Source organism: Lepidothrix coronata, unplaced genomic scaffold, assembly GCF_001604755.1.
Source record: "Lepidothrix coronata isolate B3197 unplaced genomic scaffold, Lepidothrix_coronata-1.0 Scaffold76, whole genome shotgun sequence".
Classification (NCBI taxonomy): domain Eukaryota; kingdom Metazoa; phylum Chordata; class Aves; order Passeriformes; family Pipridae; genus Lepidothrix; species Lepidothrix coronata.
The window spans coordinates 3,514,937-3,534,338 of NW_016690256.1; the positions used below are offsets into that span (position 1 = coordinate 3,514,937).

The 19,402-nt window shown below is 38.4% G+C and overlaps 1 protein-coding gene across 15 annotated transcripts in view; it reads right to left on the reverse strand.

Annotated features, from left to right (window-relative positions):
* DLG2 (discs large MAGUK scaffold protein 2) overlaps nt 1-19,402 on the reverse strand; it is a 997,608-nt gene that overhangs the window by 531,660 nt on the left and 446,546 nt on the right. For 14 of the 15 annotated variants that reach the window (XM_017819622.1, XM_017819626.1, XM_017819623.1 and 11 more), the window contains one exon: nt 9,177-9,338. The exons of the other annotated variant lie outside the window; for it this stretch is intronic. In XM_017819622.1, coding sequence (XP_017675111.1) covers nt 9,177-9,338 — 162 coding nt within the window. The remainder of the gene's footprint in view (nt 1-9,176; nt 9,339-19,402) is intronic. 15 annotated transcript variants of the gene reach the window in all.

A 19,402-nucleotide genomic window follows, 5' to 3' on the forward strand; every position in this document is an offset into this window, starting at 1 on the left:
AAATCAAGTTAGTAAACAGTGCAGATCTTAAAAAAGTCACCTGAGTCATTACGCCTGACTATTTTTTGACATTTACCCAAATTGCATCAGCTTCAGTAGTAATATTCAAAGATTATTAGAAATCTAGTAATATGATCTTCTGAAATAGAGAAATTGAAAGGAACTAAATGTCAAAAAGCATATAAAATTATTTTGAGAAGTCTCAATTAGCTATTGATCCCAAGATCGCAGAATTGTAGGATCATAGAATGGTTTGGGTTGGAAGGGACACTAAAGATCATCTCGTTCCAATGCCCCAGTCCTGGGAAGAGAGATGATATCACACAATAATAATATTGTGAAGATGTTGCACAATAATAATCTCAAAAACTCTTATTTACACTTGGTTCTTGAAAAGATTTGGAAAATAATAGCCAGTTTAGAAAGATCTGTTTTGCTTTGAAATGTCCAAATTCTGTTGTTTTTTTCACAGCTCCACAGTCCACAAAACTACATTACAGTGAGATGAAATAAGAGCCAGGAGAAACAGGAGTTTAAAAATGTTGGAAATAGCATTTGTATTAGCTTAAGCACTTCTTAAGTCAGGTTGCCAAGATATTCTGTCATAAGGTTTGACTAGAGAGATTCTGTCCTCTTCATCCTGGAGGCTGCACTCATTCAGAGCTCCTGGAAATGCAAACTTCTGTTTGCTTTTACACCTGATACTGACAAAAGCCAGAACATTCTTGATGTGTCACATTACTGCATGTATAAACACATATGTCTTCTATTGAGTGAGTGAATTATCAGTTTATTCCTAGTGAAAAGGGATTATGGCAGTTTAGTGCTTCATTTAAAATGTTGAGTACATTCCCAAGTGTCAGCAGTAGCTGAAGTCTGACAGAAGGGCATTTCAGCTACTGAGCTTAGGGAAACAACTGGTGTTAAACCTGTCTGACATATCTGAGAAAAATCCCTTCTGTTACAGTCTGACTAATAACACCAAGATGCTTTATTGCACTTTTCAGTAGTAGGTCACAAAACACTTTGGAAAGGTGGCAAATGTCATTACAGATACTTTACAAATATACTGATATTCTGGTACTTCTAGCCTTGGAGAAAGGAACTGGCAGAACATACAAATCTTACGTTTGCAGCATCTAGTAGTTATTCCGTGGATTTATTGCATAGATTTCATTAATTTGAGATGGAACCCCCCCTCCTTTATAATTACAGAAAGATAATGAGAAGAATGATTCTTGGAATTTCTTATTTTCTTGATTGTAAGTGAGAGACATGGTCAAAAATATTTGCAATATATCAGGCTTTTTTTTTTTCCTCAAAAAATAATACTCAGAAACAAGACTATCCTTAAAACAAAGTCTGCTATCCAAAAAGAATAAAAGATAAAGTAGCTAATTAATACTAATGGATAAAGGACCCAGTAGATCAAGAAAAGAGAAAATCTCCTGAAACAGCAATTCAGATTAACATTTAAAAAGACCTGCAATACCTAAGAGGCACATATAAAGTAAACAGGGTCCATAGCCTGGAAATATTTTCAAATTCCTTTGAAAATTCCTCTTCTCATTCTTCAGACAAGTCTAACAACATATAATGGACTAGTAGATACTGTCAGAATTTGTTTTGCTTGTGTCCATCAGAGGCCATCATTTATTTTGCCAAAAAATATAGGATTGCAATGCCTGAGGTTTACGTTAACTTGCTGAGATTTCTCCAATTAAATCACCCACTGACAAAAGCAATTTTCTTTAGTTTCTCTTTTATTCTGTCAGAAGCTAGAAAGATAAAAAAATACTCTCCTGCAACTACATAAATCATGTGAAAAGCTATCAGTCAGAAAGCCAAGGCAAAACATTAAGCCCACAACACAATGGACTTAGCTATGAGGACAAAACCAACAGAAAGTATCCTTTATTAATAACAGTTCTTCACTATAACATTCAAATTTTGCACCATTTTAGGACTTTCTTTAGAGTAAGACAAGGACTCAAAAATGGAAGACATTCCCAACCTTGTTAAAATGAGACACAAAATATTACTCAAAATGCTAATTTATAAACTGCTTGTTTTGACTTGAAACATAATGAAATAAAATCAGAATTCAGAGCTACTTTAGCCACTTCTGTAAGCAGGAACAGACACAGGCACATTTGTGAGTTTCCTTTGTCTCTTTTTAATCTGATTTCATTTTTATATTAAAAAACATAGATCACAGACACAGATCTATGATATATGCTTATCTGCTGTTACAGTAGGAGATAGAGAAAAGCAGTACATGATTAAACATGTAACAAGTGTTGTATCTTAATGAAGCAACCTACTGAATATTCAGTGGAATTCACTAACAGACTAACTGCAGCATGGGGCTTTGCCAATAACTGCATACTAAAAGGGAGGGGGGGAAGACAAAACAAAACCAACTCCAAAACACAAAAGCTGGGAAGCTACCAGGGCAGAGATCAAAAGTATTCTTATAAGATCATTGCTACTTGGCTGAGCCACCCTGGGGTTAAAAAACGCTTCATGCAGATTAGCTATACTTATAACATGTAGTCAGTGTAAGCAAAGAAAAGGATGCGAGATTAAATTTTAGATGGCTTGCTAATATATCCATGCATACATTAATATGTCCTCTATATAACCCCAATTAATTTTATAACTGCAAGAGAAAGCTTCAGACTGCTGTTCCTGCCATGTAACAAAGCCTCAGCCTCTCCTAGTCCTCCACAGCTCTTAAAGAGCCTCTGAAATGCGGCATCTTTGCTCTGGAAGAACAGCCTGTGCTGTGGCACTGCTTCAACTCTGTCATACCTCAGCCACAGAAATTAAAACAAATCCAGCCCTATCTTTTTCTCTTCCCTATCCAAACTTCACCTATAGCATAGCATTCTTCCCCAGTAATAGGAATTAAGGGGTCTCAGAAGTTCTGGAAAAATAAATGTGATTTCTTATCACAGTTGGATTATCACCCCAAAAGCACTAGGAACTACATTTACACAGGAGTATCAGGCATGATAATGCTGAAAGCTGCAGTAACTAGCTTTCCCTATGTAAATCTGGTTCCCTGGAAACTAGAGATACTTACAATTACATGAACAGAGGACTTCCCTGCCATTGCTCAAGCCTGGTCTAGTGAAAGGTGTCCCTGTCTAAGGAAGGGGAGTTGGAACTAGATGATCTGCAAGGTCTCTTCCAACCCAAACCGTTCCGGGATTCTGTAATTTAAAACAGCTACACAGATCTGTTGAGTGTATTTCCTAATGCTATTTTACAGCTCTGTGCAGCAATATCCCAAGTTAATTTACAGTTCACGTGATCCACTGCAATATTAGGAGAGTCTTCGAGTTTGCTATTTTCACAGTACCTGTAACTAGTGCATGACTTTGGTTTTTATAGTCCCAAAGTTGGTTGAATTGAAAAATGGGACTTCTGTGTCCAAAAAAAAAAATTGCTATTGGATGTTTTGACCTTATTTATCCAAATTGTCTCTAGAACCCAATTTTTCTTAAGTCAATGTTATTTCATGAAATAAATAGCTCTTGCCTAATCTATATTTTTAGACATAAAAAATTACTCTTTATGAAAGTTACCAGGAAGCTCAGGCTAATACATTTTTCACAGAATTATTAATCATCCAGGCTCATTTTCAGAGCCTCTTTCCCCATCTTTGTTAACTTGTTGGATAAGCATAGCAACCACTGTAGTGAGATCTGACTCACACCTGAACAGGGAATGCTTCTGAGATGGGCAAAAAAGCTGTACCATTACAGACAGAAAAGAAGGATTGCCAGATTCCAGGAGCTTTCACAAGAAAATGACCTTCCTGCATCCAAGTAAATAAAAAGAAGAATGATAAGCATGCAAAGGATACTACACACTTACCAGAAGGTTGGAATTGGGAAACAGAGAGCTCTGCCTTGGAGTAAACAGAAAACATCTTTCCCCCACTAGATACAGAGAATTTCAGAGAATCTTCCAGTCACTAGTGGTGCTCCCTACAGCTCTGTATTGGGTTCAGTCCTGTTTAATATCTTTACTGATGATCTAAATGAGGGAATTGAACGTAAATTCGCAGATGACACCAAGTCAGGTGAGAGTGTTGATCTGCTGGACAGTGGGAAGGCTCTGCAGAGGGATCTGGACAGGCTGTATTGATGGGCTGAAACCAGTGGTATGAAGTTCTACAAGGTCCTGCACTTTGGTCACAACAACCCCATGCAGTGCTACAGGATGGGAGCAGAGTGGCTGGAAAGCTGCCTGCCAGAAAAGGACCTGGGGGTTCTGGTCAACAGCAGCTGAACACGAGCCAGCAGTGTGCCCAGGTGGCCAAGAAGGCCAATGGCATCCTGGCCTGTGTCAGCAATAGTGTGGCCAGCAGGACCACAGCAGTGATTGTCCCCCTGTATCTGGCACTGGTGAGGTCTCACCACAAGTACTGTGTCCATTTCTGTGCTCTTCACTACAAGAAACACTTTTACGTGCTGGAATGAGTTCAGAGAAAGGCAATGGAAATGGGGGAGGGTCTAGAGGGTAACTTCTATGAGAAGCAGCTGAGGGAGCTGGGGTTGTTTAGCCTGAAAAAAGGGGTGACCCATTTCACCCTCAGGGGTGACCTATACAACTACCTGAAAGGTGGGAGTTGGCCTCTTCTCCCAGGAAACTAATGACAAGAGGAGAGAACATAGCTTGAATCTGCACCAGGGGAGATTCAAGTTGGACTTCAGGAAGACTTTCTTCATGGAAAGGGTTTTTCAACATTGAAATGGACTGCCCAGGAAGGTGGTGGAGTCACCATCCCTGGAAGTGTTCAAGAAACCACTGGATGTGGTTGTTACTTTAGTGCCATGGCCTTGTTGACAAGGTGGTGATCAGTCAATGGTTGGACTTGATAATCCCAGAGCTCTTTTCTAGCTTAAATGAATCTGTGATTCTCTGGTTCAAGTAATGAGAAAGAGAGGGATTTTTGCCATCCACAAGGAAAAAGAAGAAATGAAATCAACATTCTGTGGCATTGGGAGATGCAAACCTCCTTCTGTAAAGAGGTTGGTACAAATGTCAATTCATGGATAACCGTAGCTTTGGAGACCGCTGAGCCCATTTACTCCATGTGGAGATGGGGTTTTTTCCCTTTCTCCACTGGATAGTCATTCCATCAATCCTGCTGAGCTGCAGGACAATGCCCCAGGACAGAAAGAAAAGCAGGAATAGCTAGAGTGTCTCCTTCCCTTCCAGAAAGTGAGGCCATGAAAGACAAGGCAGCTGAAGAGGTTTATTCCTGATCATCCCTGTTTGAAAATAACTTAGGTTAAGAAAATAACAGTAATTTACCTGGTTACTTGATTTTGCACATCTGTCATTGATGCTTACAGTCAAACCTGGCATTAAATTAGGAAATGAAGATAGCTGGAATAGCCTGACATTTAAAATGTTCAGACAACCAAGAAGATACAAGATTCTTACAGGGATTATTACTTTTTGGCTTATCTAAAAGAAGTGGAATATACTTAAAAAGCAAAAGCAAATCTAACATCACAATAATACTAATAAGGTTCATTTAGGAGCCAGAGTTATAATTCATTTAATGAACACTGATTAGCTCTATTCCTAGGACGAAGGGGAAGAGGTGCACATTTAATTTGTAGACAGAACTTGCATGTCTGAGTACAGACATCAGGTACAGTTGTGTTGAATTCAGATTTCCTAGAACACCAGAGATTCACAAAGTACTTTTTACTGAATTAGCACTTTCTAAGCCGTTTAAGAAAAACCTCCGTAGTATATAATGCTTTATAGATGCAGACCAAAGGATTCTGAGCTTACTGCACCATCTCGTGTCAAACGACGGGAAGTGCAAGAAAATTATTTTAAACTCTTTTCATTACACTACATACTTTTTCCTTTAACAAATTAATAAAACACAATTTCATCAGCTCTGTAAGTTGCAAAGAACATTTATCATCTTAATATGGCAGCTCTAACAAAACTTCTCCAATGTTAGCATTTTCCCAAATGTTAATACAGCCATGTAACTGAAAACTTCCTTTACAACTTTAGTGTTTGACATTCACAGTTGCTTAAGCTGTTGAAAATTTTATCTTCTCCACACTAATAAGCAGATCAACCTTTAACAGAAGTTTGAAGCTTTCTAAAATTAAACATTTTCCAGTACTGATTTGAGTGTACATGAAATGCTACAGGAGAGTAAAAAACAAAGTTAATGCAAAATACATGTCAGTTGCAGAAGTAAAAAACACAGAGAAAAGAGGATCTGGTTTTCAGCACAACTGCTCTTGCTCCTTATTATCTTCTGAAAGGGAGTAATCTGGCTAGTGCATACTAGATTTTAGGTAGCAAGCAGTCTACATGTACTGACAAGGTATAACACCTATGGCTTCCAGAGATGGCTGTGGGCACTGGTCAGTTGCAGGGGGCTGGAATCAGCCATCCCCAAGGGAAGCTTTATAATTTTATGATCTTTGCAGATTTCTTTCCAAATGAACACAAAGATGTAGAAACAAGCAACTCTTTCTTCTTCCAAAATCAAGTCACTTAGGAAAAGTGATGTGATTGAGATGGACATGTGACTTGGTCTTGGGACAACATTTTGGTTCCAAAGCATCTTAACTAGAATATTTTTATGCTCAAACATTTTTTCTTTTATGATATTGTTTCACACAGAAATATTGGGCTAATCATCCTGTCATCAGGTTATCGTGCAGCCACTAAACACAGGACACACAGGAGATAATGTGATCCCTGTTTTGGTGTCAAGGAAACTTCGCACTCTGATCTGAACATTCATGGGACTCTCTGGCAGACACACTCCCAGTGCGAGAGACTTTCACTGCTAGGACAGGAGCCCCCTCACAGTGGGCAGCTCCAGCTCCAACGGGTGCTTCTGCTTGACCCCCTGCACACCCCACACTCACGCATAGGCAGAGCAGGTTTCCTTATTGGTTTGACCCCAGGTTTCCCATAGCAGAGTCTCAGATGTCTTGTTCCATAAAGCAATTTATTCATGTTGCAGTAACACAGAAACAGGCTAAGCTGGTGCCTCTGAGGAGGAATCCTGAACAAAGGAACTCCTGGGCTTTTACTCAATGATATCATAGGATGGAAAGTCTGTAATTGAAGACGTTAACCAATTCTGACTAGATTTTGGAGTACTGAAAAGCTATTTCTCAATTATGTGGAAATCATTATGATAAAAAGCTTCTGAACAGGGATTTCAGTCAACTCCCAGAAACAGAAGTGAATCCAAAGCAGATATTTCAGATAGGAAGGGCACCACAGTGCCACAAGCTCTAGCAGGTTTTCCCCAGCTTCCTGGCATAATTCTCTACTGAAGGTTAAATGACGTGACATAGACTGCAGAGGATAGAAAGCAGGAACTTCAAAACCATTTGAAGAGACAAATTGCTAAATTTAGATTAAATGGCAGGCATGAAATACTATTAAGTGACAGACATGAGACACTTTGAATCTGAAGGAAAGGAAAGGGACAGGGTCAAAGATAAAAATCCTCAGACTGAGGGGAGAACTTGCAGAAGACACTGATTTCCAAGAGGAAATACTATATGGCTCCTCTCTTCCCATCACTTCAGAAAACAGCAGCAGACAATTTTTTCCTGTAACAATAGCAAATTAGACTGGAAGCTGTTTCAAGGGAACTGTAAGTGTCTGGGGATACCTTTCCCCTCACTTCCCAATGAGCCTTTTATCATCACTGCTATACCCTCAGCTTGGATTATATAACCTTACTTGAAAGTCTCAAAATGTAAAGAAAAATATCTATTTTTGACTTTCACCACTGTAACTATAATACTAAAGAAGTCCTAGAGGAAAAGGGATGTTTCCCTTCCAGGCAAGAAATTGCTTTGTCTGTGATTGTCCCCTGATGTTACACAGAGGCTCTGTGGAGGTAGTTGCTTCCAAATAACTAAAGTGATAACCTCAGCATAAGATATATCATTGCTTGGTACTGTTGGCTTCTGCAGTAGAAGCTAGGTAAGTAACCCAGAAAGCTGCTAAAACAAGAAAAGACAAACAATATGCAAACTAAACACAGGACCAACAAGAGCAGAGGACAAAGATTCACATGGCTATTCCATGAAGGCTCAATAAACACCAGCTGTATTCACATCAATCTTTAATAATAAACATTTCCTTTCACTTGTAACCGTGCTGTAAACACTCCATTAGGCAAGCAATGCCCATTTCACAGGCTTTGAGCACCAGAAGGAGCAAAGCCCATCTGCCTTGTTTGCTGCTTAGTTAATTGCTGGAATAAAACCATTACCAAGAACGTCACTGCCTCTAGTAAAAAATATTCTTCTTTTTTTCCCTTTCCCAGGCCTACTAGAAAATAAAATAGGAAATTCATTATGTTCATCATTGCATTTATGTTCCTTCCATTAGAGAAATTTTAGGAATATTTTCAAACTATTGCAGTCTTATGAAAGAGCAAATGTAAATTTTTGGAAAGGGATTTCTTTTTGGTTGTTATACAGGTTCACCAAAAAGATGAACATTTTTGCACAGGGAGATATATCAGAGGACACCAGACACACGTACAAAAAAAGCTTCTATATTTTATAAATAGTTGGCTTAATTAAAAGAAAGATATCTCTACAGCACTCTGAATTGCATCAAACTCCACAGAAAATAGCAAGTGCTTGAGCAATAAGGATATGAATAGTGGCAAATGAGCTCCTTTTTCAGGCATAACTTGTGACTTTGATACAGCTTTTTGAGAGATGAAAAAACTAGGATTCCATCAGACGGATACATTTATAATAATTTTTTCAGTTTCTGAACAAGGATAATCAGGAAGAGAAGTCTGCCATTTCAAAATCACCATGATATTGAGGCTGAGAACCTGCATTATTCCTTTCCCAATGTAGAGAAAAACAGGCTTATTTGCCAGGAATTATTTTTGCTCAAGCAAAAACCCCACTCAAAGCAAAAAGCTCACCTCTCAGCACAAAGCTTTGTCAACTATATCTGTTACACTACAGCAAGCCTTAAAAACCCATCACAGGACAATCAATCTGCAATGATATGTTTCAAAAAGCAGCTTGTCTGTTTGTACAACAAAATAAGTTTCCCAAGCATTTCATGCTACATGTTTTCTCATATTTGAGGACCAAAGCCACGGGAAGTATCGATCCTACCTTCAAAGGAGAAATGTGCGACTGTAACACATATCCATGGACATTCTCTATTTGAGACAAGTTCTTCTCTGACACGTGAACAAGCTCTGGGCCTCTCACTTCGTGGGTTAAACGAGGCAAAGTATGATCATGTGGAGCATCCTCATCTTGATAACGATATTTCTAGACAAAAAAAAATAGAAAGGAAGAACAAATAAGCTTTGAGGAGACAATTCATATGTGTTAATATAATTACAGAATAACAAAGTATCAGACAGTAGACAATAATTATCAGATTTCCTAATCTGTTCGGGAGACCATTCAGTGGATAACGAATTGGCAGAATGAGAGTTGTGGTTAATGGCTCTATGTTGAGGCAGAGGACAGTGATGAGTGGTGTCTCTCAGGGCTCTGTCTTGGGACTGCTGTTCTTCAATATCTTTATCAATGACAAAGACAGTGAGATCAAGTACACCCTCGACAAATTTGCAGGTGACACAAAACTGAGCAGTGCAGTTGACACAATAGAAGGAAGGGATGCCATCCAGAAGGAACTGGACAAACTTGAGAAGTGGGCCCACAAGAACCTCATGAAGTTCAACAAGTCAAAGTGTAAGGCAATGGGTTAAGGTGATCACATTGGCTGATCTAATGGATGTCATCCCTGCCCATGGCAGGGGGTTGGAACTAGATGACCTCTAAGGTCCTTTCCAACCCAAACTGTTTTATGAATCTATGATTCATTCTATTGCATTGTATGCTTATTTTTATATATATATATATATATAAAATATTTACAGTACATATATGCTATTCTGTCCAGATCATCCATGTAGCTTTACATCATGAGAAGCAGTGTGATGTGTCCTTAGAGAGAGAACATCTCTTTGACCAGCAGTTAGCCCCTTCCTCATCACTACACTGCAGCATAGTTGTCACATAAATGGGAGCCAAACTCCAGAGGAAATTAATTCACCCTGAGTCCTGTGCTCATGAAAAGCAGAACACTCGCATGGATCTCTGCTGGTAGACTTCCTTTATAATTTGAATTGATCTATTTATCCAATAACTGCATATTGCTAGGACAAATTCAGTACTGTCCATGTTCATGGGCCATAAACTGGAAAGTTTACAGAACAGATTTCCACTTTCCCATTTGCTTTTGTCTCCCTCCCACCCCAAGCACAGCTTTCTCTTTCTTCACAAGGTATGAGCCTAGAGCATTTCTGGGTCAATCTTGTTATGTGTTTGCCTCATGTTCTTAGCACCAAAGTCACTGATTTTCATACATCTTTCCTCCCACAGCATCTCTTCACTGAATTGCTTTCAGCTGTGAACCAAAGTGGTTTGACACAGCAAAAAGCCAGTGGTAAGGATGAAAACATCAAACCAGAATTAAGACTCTCCTGTAGAAATGCCTCATTAGTTTCAATTACCCTGCCCTGATGAGGTCCTGCAAATGTCCTTGAAATTACCCCATTCCCTAGAAACCTTTCTCTAAGGGTCAGTTCAGATTTTTGGAGGGAAAAGCATGATTGCACAGAAATGCTACTCTTCATTTGTCAAAAGAACAGGTGGATGTCTTATGATAATTAAATTACAAATCAGAGCTTGCTGCTGACAGGGTATTGTACACTGCCAACTAGCATCAGATATTTAAAATCCTCTGTAATTGCCTATAATGGGGGAATGGAGTGTACTACTGTGAATTTTTAATATGAGCATGCACTTCTATAAGAGATCATTCTCTCTACAGTGTGAGATTATTACAGCATCACTGCTCTTCACATTGTACTCTCTAAAGGAGCATTTCTAAGGCTGTGATTGCCAAAGAGATGTCAGCTAGACAGAACTGAAGACATGAATCCAGCAGGACATAACGGTCAAAAGCCTTAAATTTCAACAAAGGTAGTTCTCAAGTTACAATAGCCAGACTACCACACTGGCATGGAAATACAGATGTTCTTACAACCTACCTTTACAGATTGACAGTGAGTTAAGATAGCTGGGAATTTGTCATTCAATTTTGGGCTGAAGGGAGCTGGTTTTTTTTTTTTTACAAAAGTCCTCAGTATTTTTTTTTTTTTTGCCGTTGCCATCTGTTTGCTGTGCAGAAAATGCAAATAGAACATTGTATTTTATATCAGTTGAAATTGACCTGTATCCTAAGCTGCTGGATGTGGTCTGACTGGACTTGCCATCTAGAAGCACATGTCCCTGTTCTTCTCTACATGGCTTTTTGGCTGGACCACACTCCAGTACATCACACATTACTTCTGCTTGCAATAGAAGGGCTGCAAAAGGAGGGAGCAAAGAGTGTTTTAGGAGTCACAAGGCTCTACAGTGTCCTGTGAAATAAGAGCAATCAGTGAATCCTGGTCTAAAGAATCTTGACCTACTAGAAAAAACCCTGACATATGCAACAGACACACAGGCAAAAAAGAGGCAGTGCTTTTCACTCAGTTGAAATTTTATAGTGGATACAGCTGATATATATTAATGGTGGAAAAAAGGTACTACAACACACTATGAGAGGATAACCCATTCATGTGTGGATTCTGCTCCCAATCTCTTTTCAAAGCCAGTGTGATAAAAATACTCTGGCTACCATATTATGTTTTGTCTCAGGAAACAATAGCAATACCACTAGTTTTAGCTCTTACACATCAGCATTTCAAGTCTTGAATACTATTTCTCTTTTACAGTCCTCTTCAGAAGGGGCCAGACTTCTACACCTTAGAAGCTGTGAGGCTTCATATAACCCATATAACTTTGAGACCAGAGGGAAAGGAATTTCTGCAGAAAATTTCCCACATGAAACAGTGACCTCTTACAAATCCAGTTGTCCCATTGCAATCTGGAAACAGACAATGTATGCAACTGGGTCCCAACACTACTTTCTTCTTATTTCACACTCACTTGCCTTTTATCTTGAACCGGGATTTGAGCTGTTTTGCAACTCCCATGTATGCTAGCCCCACTGCTAGTCATCTGCTGCAACCTTGTCATGGGAACTACCTTTGAACAGGGTTCAAGCATCACCCAACGTGTGCATGATATTGGGTTCAGAACTCAAGAGACTGGATTTGCCCAGAGAAGTCCTGGATGCCCTATCCCTGGAGGTCTCCAAGACCAGGTTGGATGGGGCTTTGAAGAATGTGTCCCTGCCCTTAGCAGAGGGGTTGGAATTAGATTATCTTTAAGGTCCCTTCCAACCAAAACCATTCTATGATTTTGTGATTTGTTCACAGTATCAGCAAATGACAAAAACTAAAATCATAAGGGACTTGGGCCATTCAGACAAACATTTAATCCACAAAGTCCCATTAAAAAATCTTAATGTCACCTTGTCTTTCTTTGGTGGTCAGTCTTTTCTTTGGTCTTCATTGTGTTGAATTGTACTGCCACTGCTCTTCAAAGGCAGCAAATTTCAATGTCATACCAATGAGCATCTTCAGAAAACAAACTTTACAATTTGCACACACAAGTCATTGGGCATTCATCCAATCATGAGTAGAAATAATGTTACTCATCCAACTGATTGCAAATGAGCAACACAGCTTGAATTCTGAATATTTGCAATCAATCTATAGAGTATAAAGAAGAAAAATACTTTTCTCATTATATAAAAGGCAAGAAATCACAATCTGCTTGCCAAGACTGTGGAAGTAGATTAGGAAGCTTAAATTATTGAATAATTATACTTATTGTGAATTACTTGTTCTTTTGTTTATCAAGTAGATTTCTAAGAAGCTTGTCACTATATCACAGCAACACCTTTCATCCAAGAAGCACAAAGACAAGTGGTAGTCAGATCTGATAACATCCTGTTGATGTGCATCATCTAAAGGTGGGTAAATTTAGGCACAGAAATACATCAACTTGCTCAAGGTCACAAAGAAAACCAGTTAATTAAGCAGTAGTAGAACTTAGGAGATTTTCCCAGTCTACTCTTCTAAGTCCAGGATCAAGTGCAACTACACTGCCTTTAATAGCGATAATAATTATTACTATTTAAAAATAAAGTTGTATGTTTGCTGTCAACATTGTAATTTTATTTTCTTGCAGTGCTTTGGGTAAGTTACAGTGTGCTTCCTTGGAGAAACACATAGTGAATTTTAGAAGACAAGAGGTTTCCGGTAAGAGCCAAATTAGTTCACAGAAAAAATGTTATCAGTGCTGAATACTGAGAATTTGTATAGATTTTCCATTTAATACAACAAGAAGTTAATTTTTTTTAGGAGAGAGAGAAAAAAGACTATGATTTCTTATCTCAGTTTATTGAAAGCATCAGTTTTTTTGTCCATCGGAGGGAATACATGTTCATTTTATATATAAAAAAAAAGAAAGTAAAATGCAGTGGAACAAATATGTTTTACAGTATTACCCTCATCTATTTTTTGAAATGCTAAATAATTTTATTTTTCATGACAAAGAAAAAATGAGATGGACATTAGCCTAACTACCTCTTCCTTGTATTAGCTGGAGGCAGTTGCACGTTTTCCTCACAAGATGGCACCATCTTGTAACCATCAAGTTAAAGCATATTCTCACTTCGAACTGTGAAGTGATACAAGGAAAAAATAAGTATCTATGCAGCGTCATAAAACTTCAAACTATTTTTATTTTGAACTGACCTGTCATACAATTATTATTAAAAAAAAAGACAGCAATTTTTACAGTAAGTATACACATAGAGGTAATGAACATACACAAAGCTGGCAGCTAGAGAAAAGTTTTACTAGATCATTTAAGTCTCAAAAATTACAAGCAAGTAGGAACCTATCAGTTATTGTGAGCTTTAGCATGAACAAAACCACTATGTATTGACAAGATTGAGACTAGCCCAGAATGCTGCATTCCTCCAGGAATTCTAAATCCTAATTAAAACCGCCTGCATGCAAATCTGTACCATGAGGTATTCAGCTCCATATGCTGCATCACATTTTGGACCTGTTAACAGCATCAGTTTAGCCCTCTGGAGGCTGCTACTTGCTATCCAATAATTTAAAATAGATTTTTAACTTGAAGTGCCAATATAAAAAAAGACATTCTAAGAGGGCGGCTTTGCTCAGATTAAATGGTGACTGTGGCTGCAGACTATAAAAATCAGTAACAGGAAAAAAAGAAAATCCAACTAATACTGATTGTTTATCTAAGGGGAGCAAAGGAAAGACGTGGGTGAAACTGTACCATTTACCAGCATCAGGCAGTAGCCACCTCTCTATCCCTTTGTCCTGTAGTAACTTCACTTGCATACTCTTTTTTATAGGCTTCAACTCGTCCACTCAAAATATTTTTTTTATATGTCCATGTTCCCTCAACCACTATAGAAGTCTTCATGCCTTGGTAGCTCCTCCTTTTTCCCCTGCAGCTCCACATGCAGACCTAGATGCACATGTGCCCATTGATCCCTTTAATCTTGCTGTTGCAGTTCCTCCGAGTGGAGGCACGAGCTTCACACATTCTCCTTTTCCACCCCTTGCCAGCCTTGAAGAGCAGCTTCTGGCGTGGGATGGCTGTGCTGAGGTTACAACTGAGCATTTGGAGAGGCAGAGGCTGGTAAATGTTGTCAGTTGCTGTGTCTCAGTTTCCCTGCCACTAAGGCTGCGGTGGGAATGCAGCATGACAAAACAGACACCCTAGGCTTACATCAGAAGATTACGAAGAAATCATGTGATGTAATAAATAAACAATATATTATTATTATTGCCTGAAACAAATAATAAAAGAGAAACAAACAGAAATCACAGAACAAGTGGCTTGCCCCTCTTGTATTTTCTGTACCAAAAAATTATATTTTAATTTAGTCCAGCAGCACATGACACAGCCAGCCATTTCTCTATTGCAGCTGAAACCCTCTCCCCTCTATTCACACAGGAATTGTGTGTCTGTGGGATTCCAATGTAATTTTTTACAGAAATTAGAGTATTCTGGCCAAGGGCTCTATGAGGCAAAAGGATGTTTTCAGGCTAACACGGGTGAATGCTATTGTAGATAACAATTTCTATTCTTGCTTTTGCCACAGAACTCTCATGTAATGATAGGCTTTTCACAAAACCTAACTTTCCACAGGTGTAGAACTTTGATATTACTCATTTTGAAAGGTCTTGGTAGCCGTAGATGGCCAGTTTTTGCAGAAGTGCTGAGCCACAGCCACTTTAGCTGAAATCAGGAGGAGCTGGGCTTTGTGCAGAAGAAATCACAGAATCATAGAATCATACAATATACTGAGTTGGAAGGAACCCATAAGGATCATAAAGTCCAACTCCTGGCGCTGTACAGGACACCTGCACATACCGTGTGCCTGAGAGTGTTGTCTAAATGTTCCTTGAGCTTGGAATCCTGTGCCCTTGGTTGCCCATATAGTAAAAAAAAATTTTCACATGTTCAGGTGTAACTTCCGGTGCATCAGTTTCTGCCTGTTGCCTCTTGTCCTATTGCTTGGCACCACTGAGAAGAACCTGGATCCACCCTCTTGACACCCTCCCTTCAGTTACATTGACAAGGTCCCCTCCGTGTAACAGGAAATCAATGAAAAAACTAATAATGGAGCGCAGTTTGAACTGCTTACATTAAATAATGCATGAAGATATATGCTAAATGTAAAATGCCATATGAAGTACCACTCTATATGAAAGAAGAAGAAATCCCATGAAAACAAAAGTAACCCTATAATTAAAAATGTATTGGGGTTGATGTATGTTATAATACTACATTGCAATATATGGCCACAGAGGGCCTGCAATAAAATTGCTCAGGCCATCTTAATTCTTGTATTTCCTAAATCTGAGTGGTTAACTTTATCACCCTGACATCCCTTAACTGTACTTTGAACACAATGTATACACACATAAAAAACCCCCATAAACTTTAATAGCATTCCTGCTTCCTCTGCTGTGAAGAAGGTATTTTTCAGTGTCTGTGGAAAACTGGCTCTTCTTAAATAAAAATACAAATTCTTTGTGTACACAAACTTGGCAATCTCACTGTTATCACCCTGATGAACACAGAACATTAGCTATGAAGATAATGTTCTTTGTGTACCAAACCAATTTATGCTGGTGTTGAAAAAGTTATTACAAATCTCAAATATCTAGTCTTCTTATCAGTGCCCTCCTTGAAAAGTCATGAATTTTTAGTAACAGAATGATGGATTTAATCCATTTTAACTAGATGTTCAATAGGCCAGCAAAACACATTTATGTCAGGTGAATTTGCATGTGCTTGACACTCATAAGAATTGAGATAAACATTTCAACAGCAGAGTGCTTACTGAAAAAACAGCTTTGGACCTTTCGGTCTTAATACTTCCACAGTCTTTCAGTACAGCATAACTGTGGTAAAATAATCTGCACTTTCAGATACTTTAATAAGCCCTGGTTAGTGCACAAACAGGCAAAGTTGCTGTCATTGTAAACAGAATACAGAGAAACATGAAGCTATTGCATGAGCATGGGAATATTTGCTTTACTGAGGCTCTTGTAAAAAGCAGTATTTTCACATTTCACCTCTCCACAGCAACCTAATTCCTGATCTAAGGAGTCTACAGTTCCAGGGGAAGCTCCTTCAGCTCAATGATCTGATGGCAACACATCAGGGTAAAAGTAGTCCCAGGTCATGGGTTGGGCAGTAAAACAGTATCCCATTAAACTGCAGGTATCCCATTACTACCTGCAGGTAAGTTTAATGTAATGAGAAAATTGCTTGAGTTTACATCCTTTGAACCCACAGAGGGAATGAATTTATCATCCTTGGGCCATACTTTACCTGAAATGAAGAGGGAACATCTTATCATATTTATTTATTCTTTTTAAAAATAAGCTAACAAATGTATAACATCTGCATTTTCTGAAGGGCCAAGCAAGCCTGCCAGCACAGCCTTCCTTAGTTTTTTGAGTCCCATAGGGCCTGAACCAAGGCAATGAGTGGGTCATGGTGAATAGAACTGCAGGTAGCAAGCAAAATTTTGGAAAACCATGGGATATATGCACAGATGTCTACTATCTGTCGAACATGTAGATCTAGACACCTGCAATTTGCCTTTGTCTTACTTTGATAGGGAAGCATTTTTCACATTTTCACATTAAGCATTTGAGTTTAAATGTGGGAATCTTTGCTGGGTGAAGACAGTGATTCTCTGTTGGGGCTAATGTTATCTGGGATTCTCCTTCCATAGTCAAGTTGGAAGAATAGCACTTTTTTTTTTTAAGTGATTTAAGCACTCATATTTTGAATAAGCAAACTGGGCTCTTGGTCTCCCAAAATTTAGCATCCATTTCTAAAGTCTGGAAAAAATCTCTGTCTTCACTGAGTCCAACCCTTAACCCAGCACTGCCGTGTCTGCCACTAAACCATATGCCCAAGTCTCACATTCATATACCTTTTGAACACTTCCAGGGATAGAGATTCCACCACTTCACTTGGCAGCCTATTCCAATGCCAGACCACCCCTTTCCATGAAGAAATTCTTTCCTAATATCTAATCTAAATTTCCCCTGGAGCAATCTGAAGTAATTTCCTCTCATCCTATCACTTGTTACGTGGGCAGAAGAGACTGACCCCCACTAGCTACAACCTCCTTTATGGTAGTTGCAGAGAGTGATCAGACACTTGATTTGTACCATGTTATAGTGTATATTTGGCAGAGTTAGTAATGTCTGAAAAGTTATTTAGAGCTGAAAAATGCTATAAAATACAAATTTATAACACGTGGCATAGAAGACTCTGTGGGCATCAGACAATGACTTAGATGGAAATTTACTATCAGTCCATTGAAAATCAAAACTCTACATGTCTTAACCTAGAAAACCTCAAGTTTTATTGCTTTTGAAAGTTTTACTTGGCTCTTCTGTTGGATACAACTACTGTGTCTCACCATTGTGCCTGCCTATCTTTGTGCTGAATTCTACAGAATTTTGTGCCTTTTTTGATTTTTTTTGGTAGTTATTAGAGTTGCAAAGAGCAGGGACAGACAAAGGGGAAGGTTGAATACCTTAGAAGTTAGTAATGTTATCTCTGAGGCAACAGAAATTTCTTTCTGGCAAACTGACCTTATCAATGTTCAAAGCCATCCTTCTTCATGATAACGCAAGCTTAATTAAAAGGTTAAGTCACTACTGTGTTCACTAAGAATTACTATTTGAAAAAGTCTAGATACTGTAACAACTTTCTTTTCAATTTCTTTATGTTTTCAGCTGAAGGAAGTAAATTTCTTTTATAAAATATCATGAAGAAAACAAAATCTAAATTCCTTTGGTCCAATGACTAGCTTTCAGGAAGGTTGGGTAAATGACTGTCAGCTGAATAACAATGTCATGGTACATTTTCTGTGTTCTTAATTGTTAGAAAATTAGGACAAAGCAAAACTCATCCCAGTTAAAATTAGATTCAGCCCAGATCATAAGGCAATCATGAGGCACTCTTAACTTTGGAATGAAAGACATTATGATAAAATTATACCCAAAACAAAGCTCAGACAATCCCAAGCAAATAGCTTGGTCTAGACACAGCAGTTTTATTATTAGGCGGAGAGGGTTTTTTAAGTCCTGACCCAACAAATGGATTGATTGATTATATAAAACAATATTTTCCAGAACTTTATATATGCAGTGGGCCAAATCTGCAACATCCATCTGGAAATATAGCCTATTTAAAGCTATTTGATTATTCATTTTCCATCTCTTTTTAGTGCTTGACTAAGTACTAGAGGGATAGCTGAAGATCTATATCGCTGTCTGTTTTCGGATGAAGTAGCAACCTAAACTCCCCAAAATAAAAGTTTTCATGTAAAAATCACATCATTTTCTTTGCATAAATCACCTTTATAAGACCAGACAAGTTGCTCTGCATTTTCTGTCAATCCTTTGCTACTCAGCTGATAATACCAAGAAGTATTACAATTTATTGAGTCTGGAGCTGTGATTTTCTGCTGAGGAAGAGAAACGCTTCCTGGGAACCAAACCGAGAGCTACAGCTCATTTTTATCTTGACAATGAGAAAGAAAGCATGACTTTCACTTGTTGTTGACCTTTCTTACAGTTGGATCACAGATCTAAAAGTCAGTGGCTATATATATAACATTATTCACATCAAACTATCATGTCTAGAGTGAGAAAAACACATTTTACTATTTATAAAACATGTCTGCATGAGCACAGTTCTGGCAACATTAATCACAATTGTGTGAATGATTATCCACACCAAGGAAAATGTGTCTTTTTGAGTGATTCATCTCATCTCTGCTG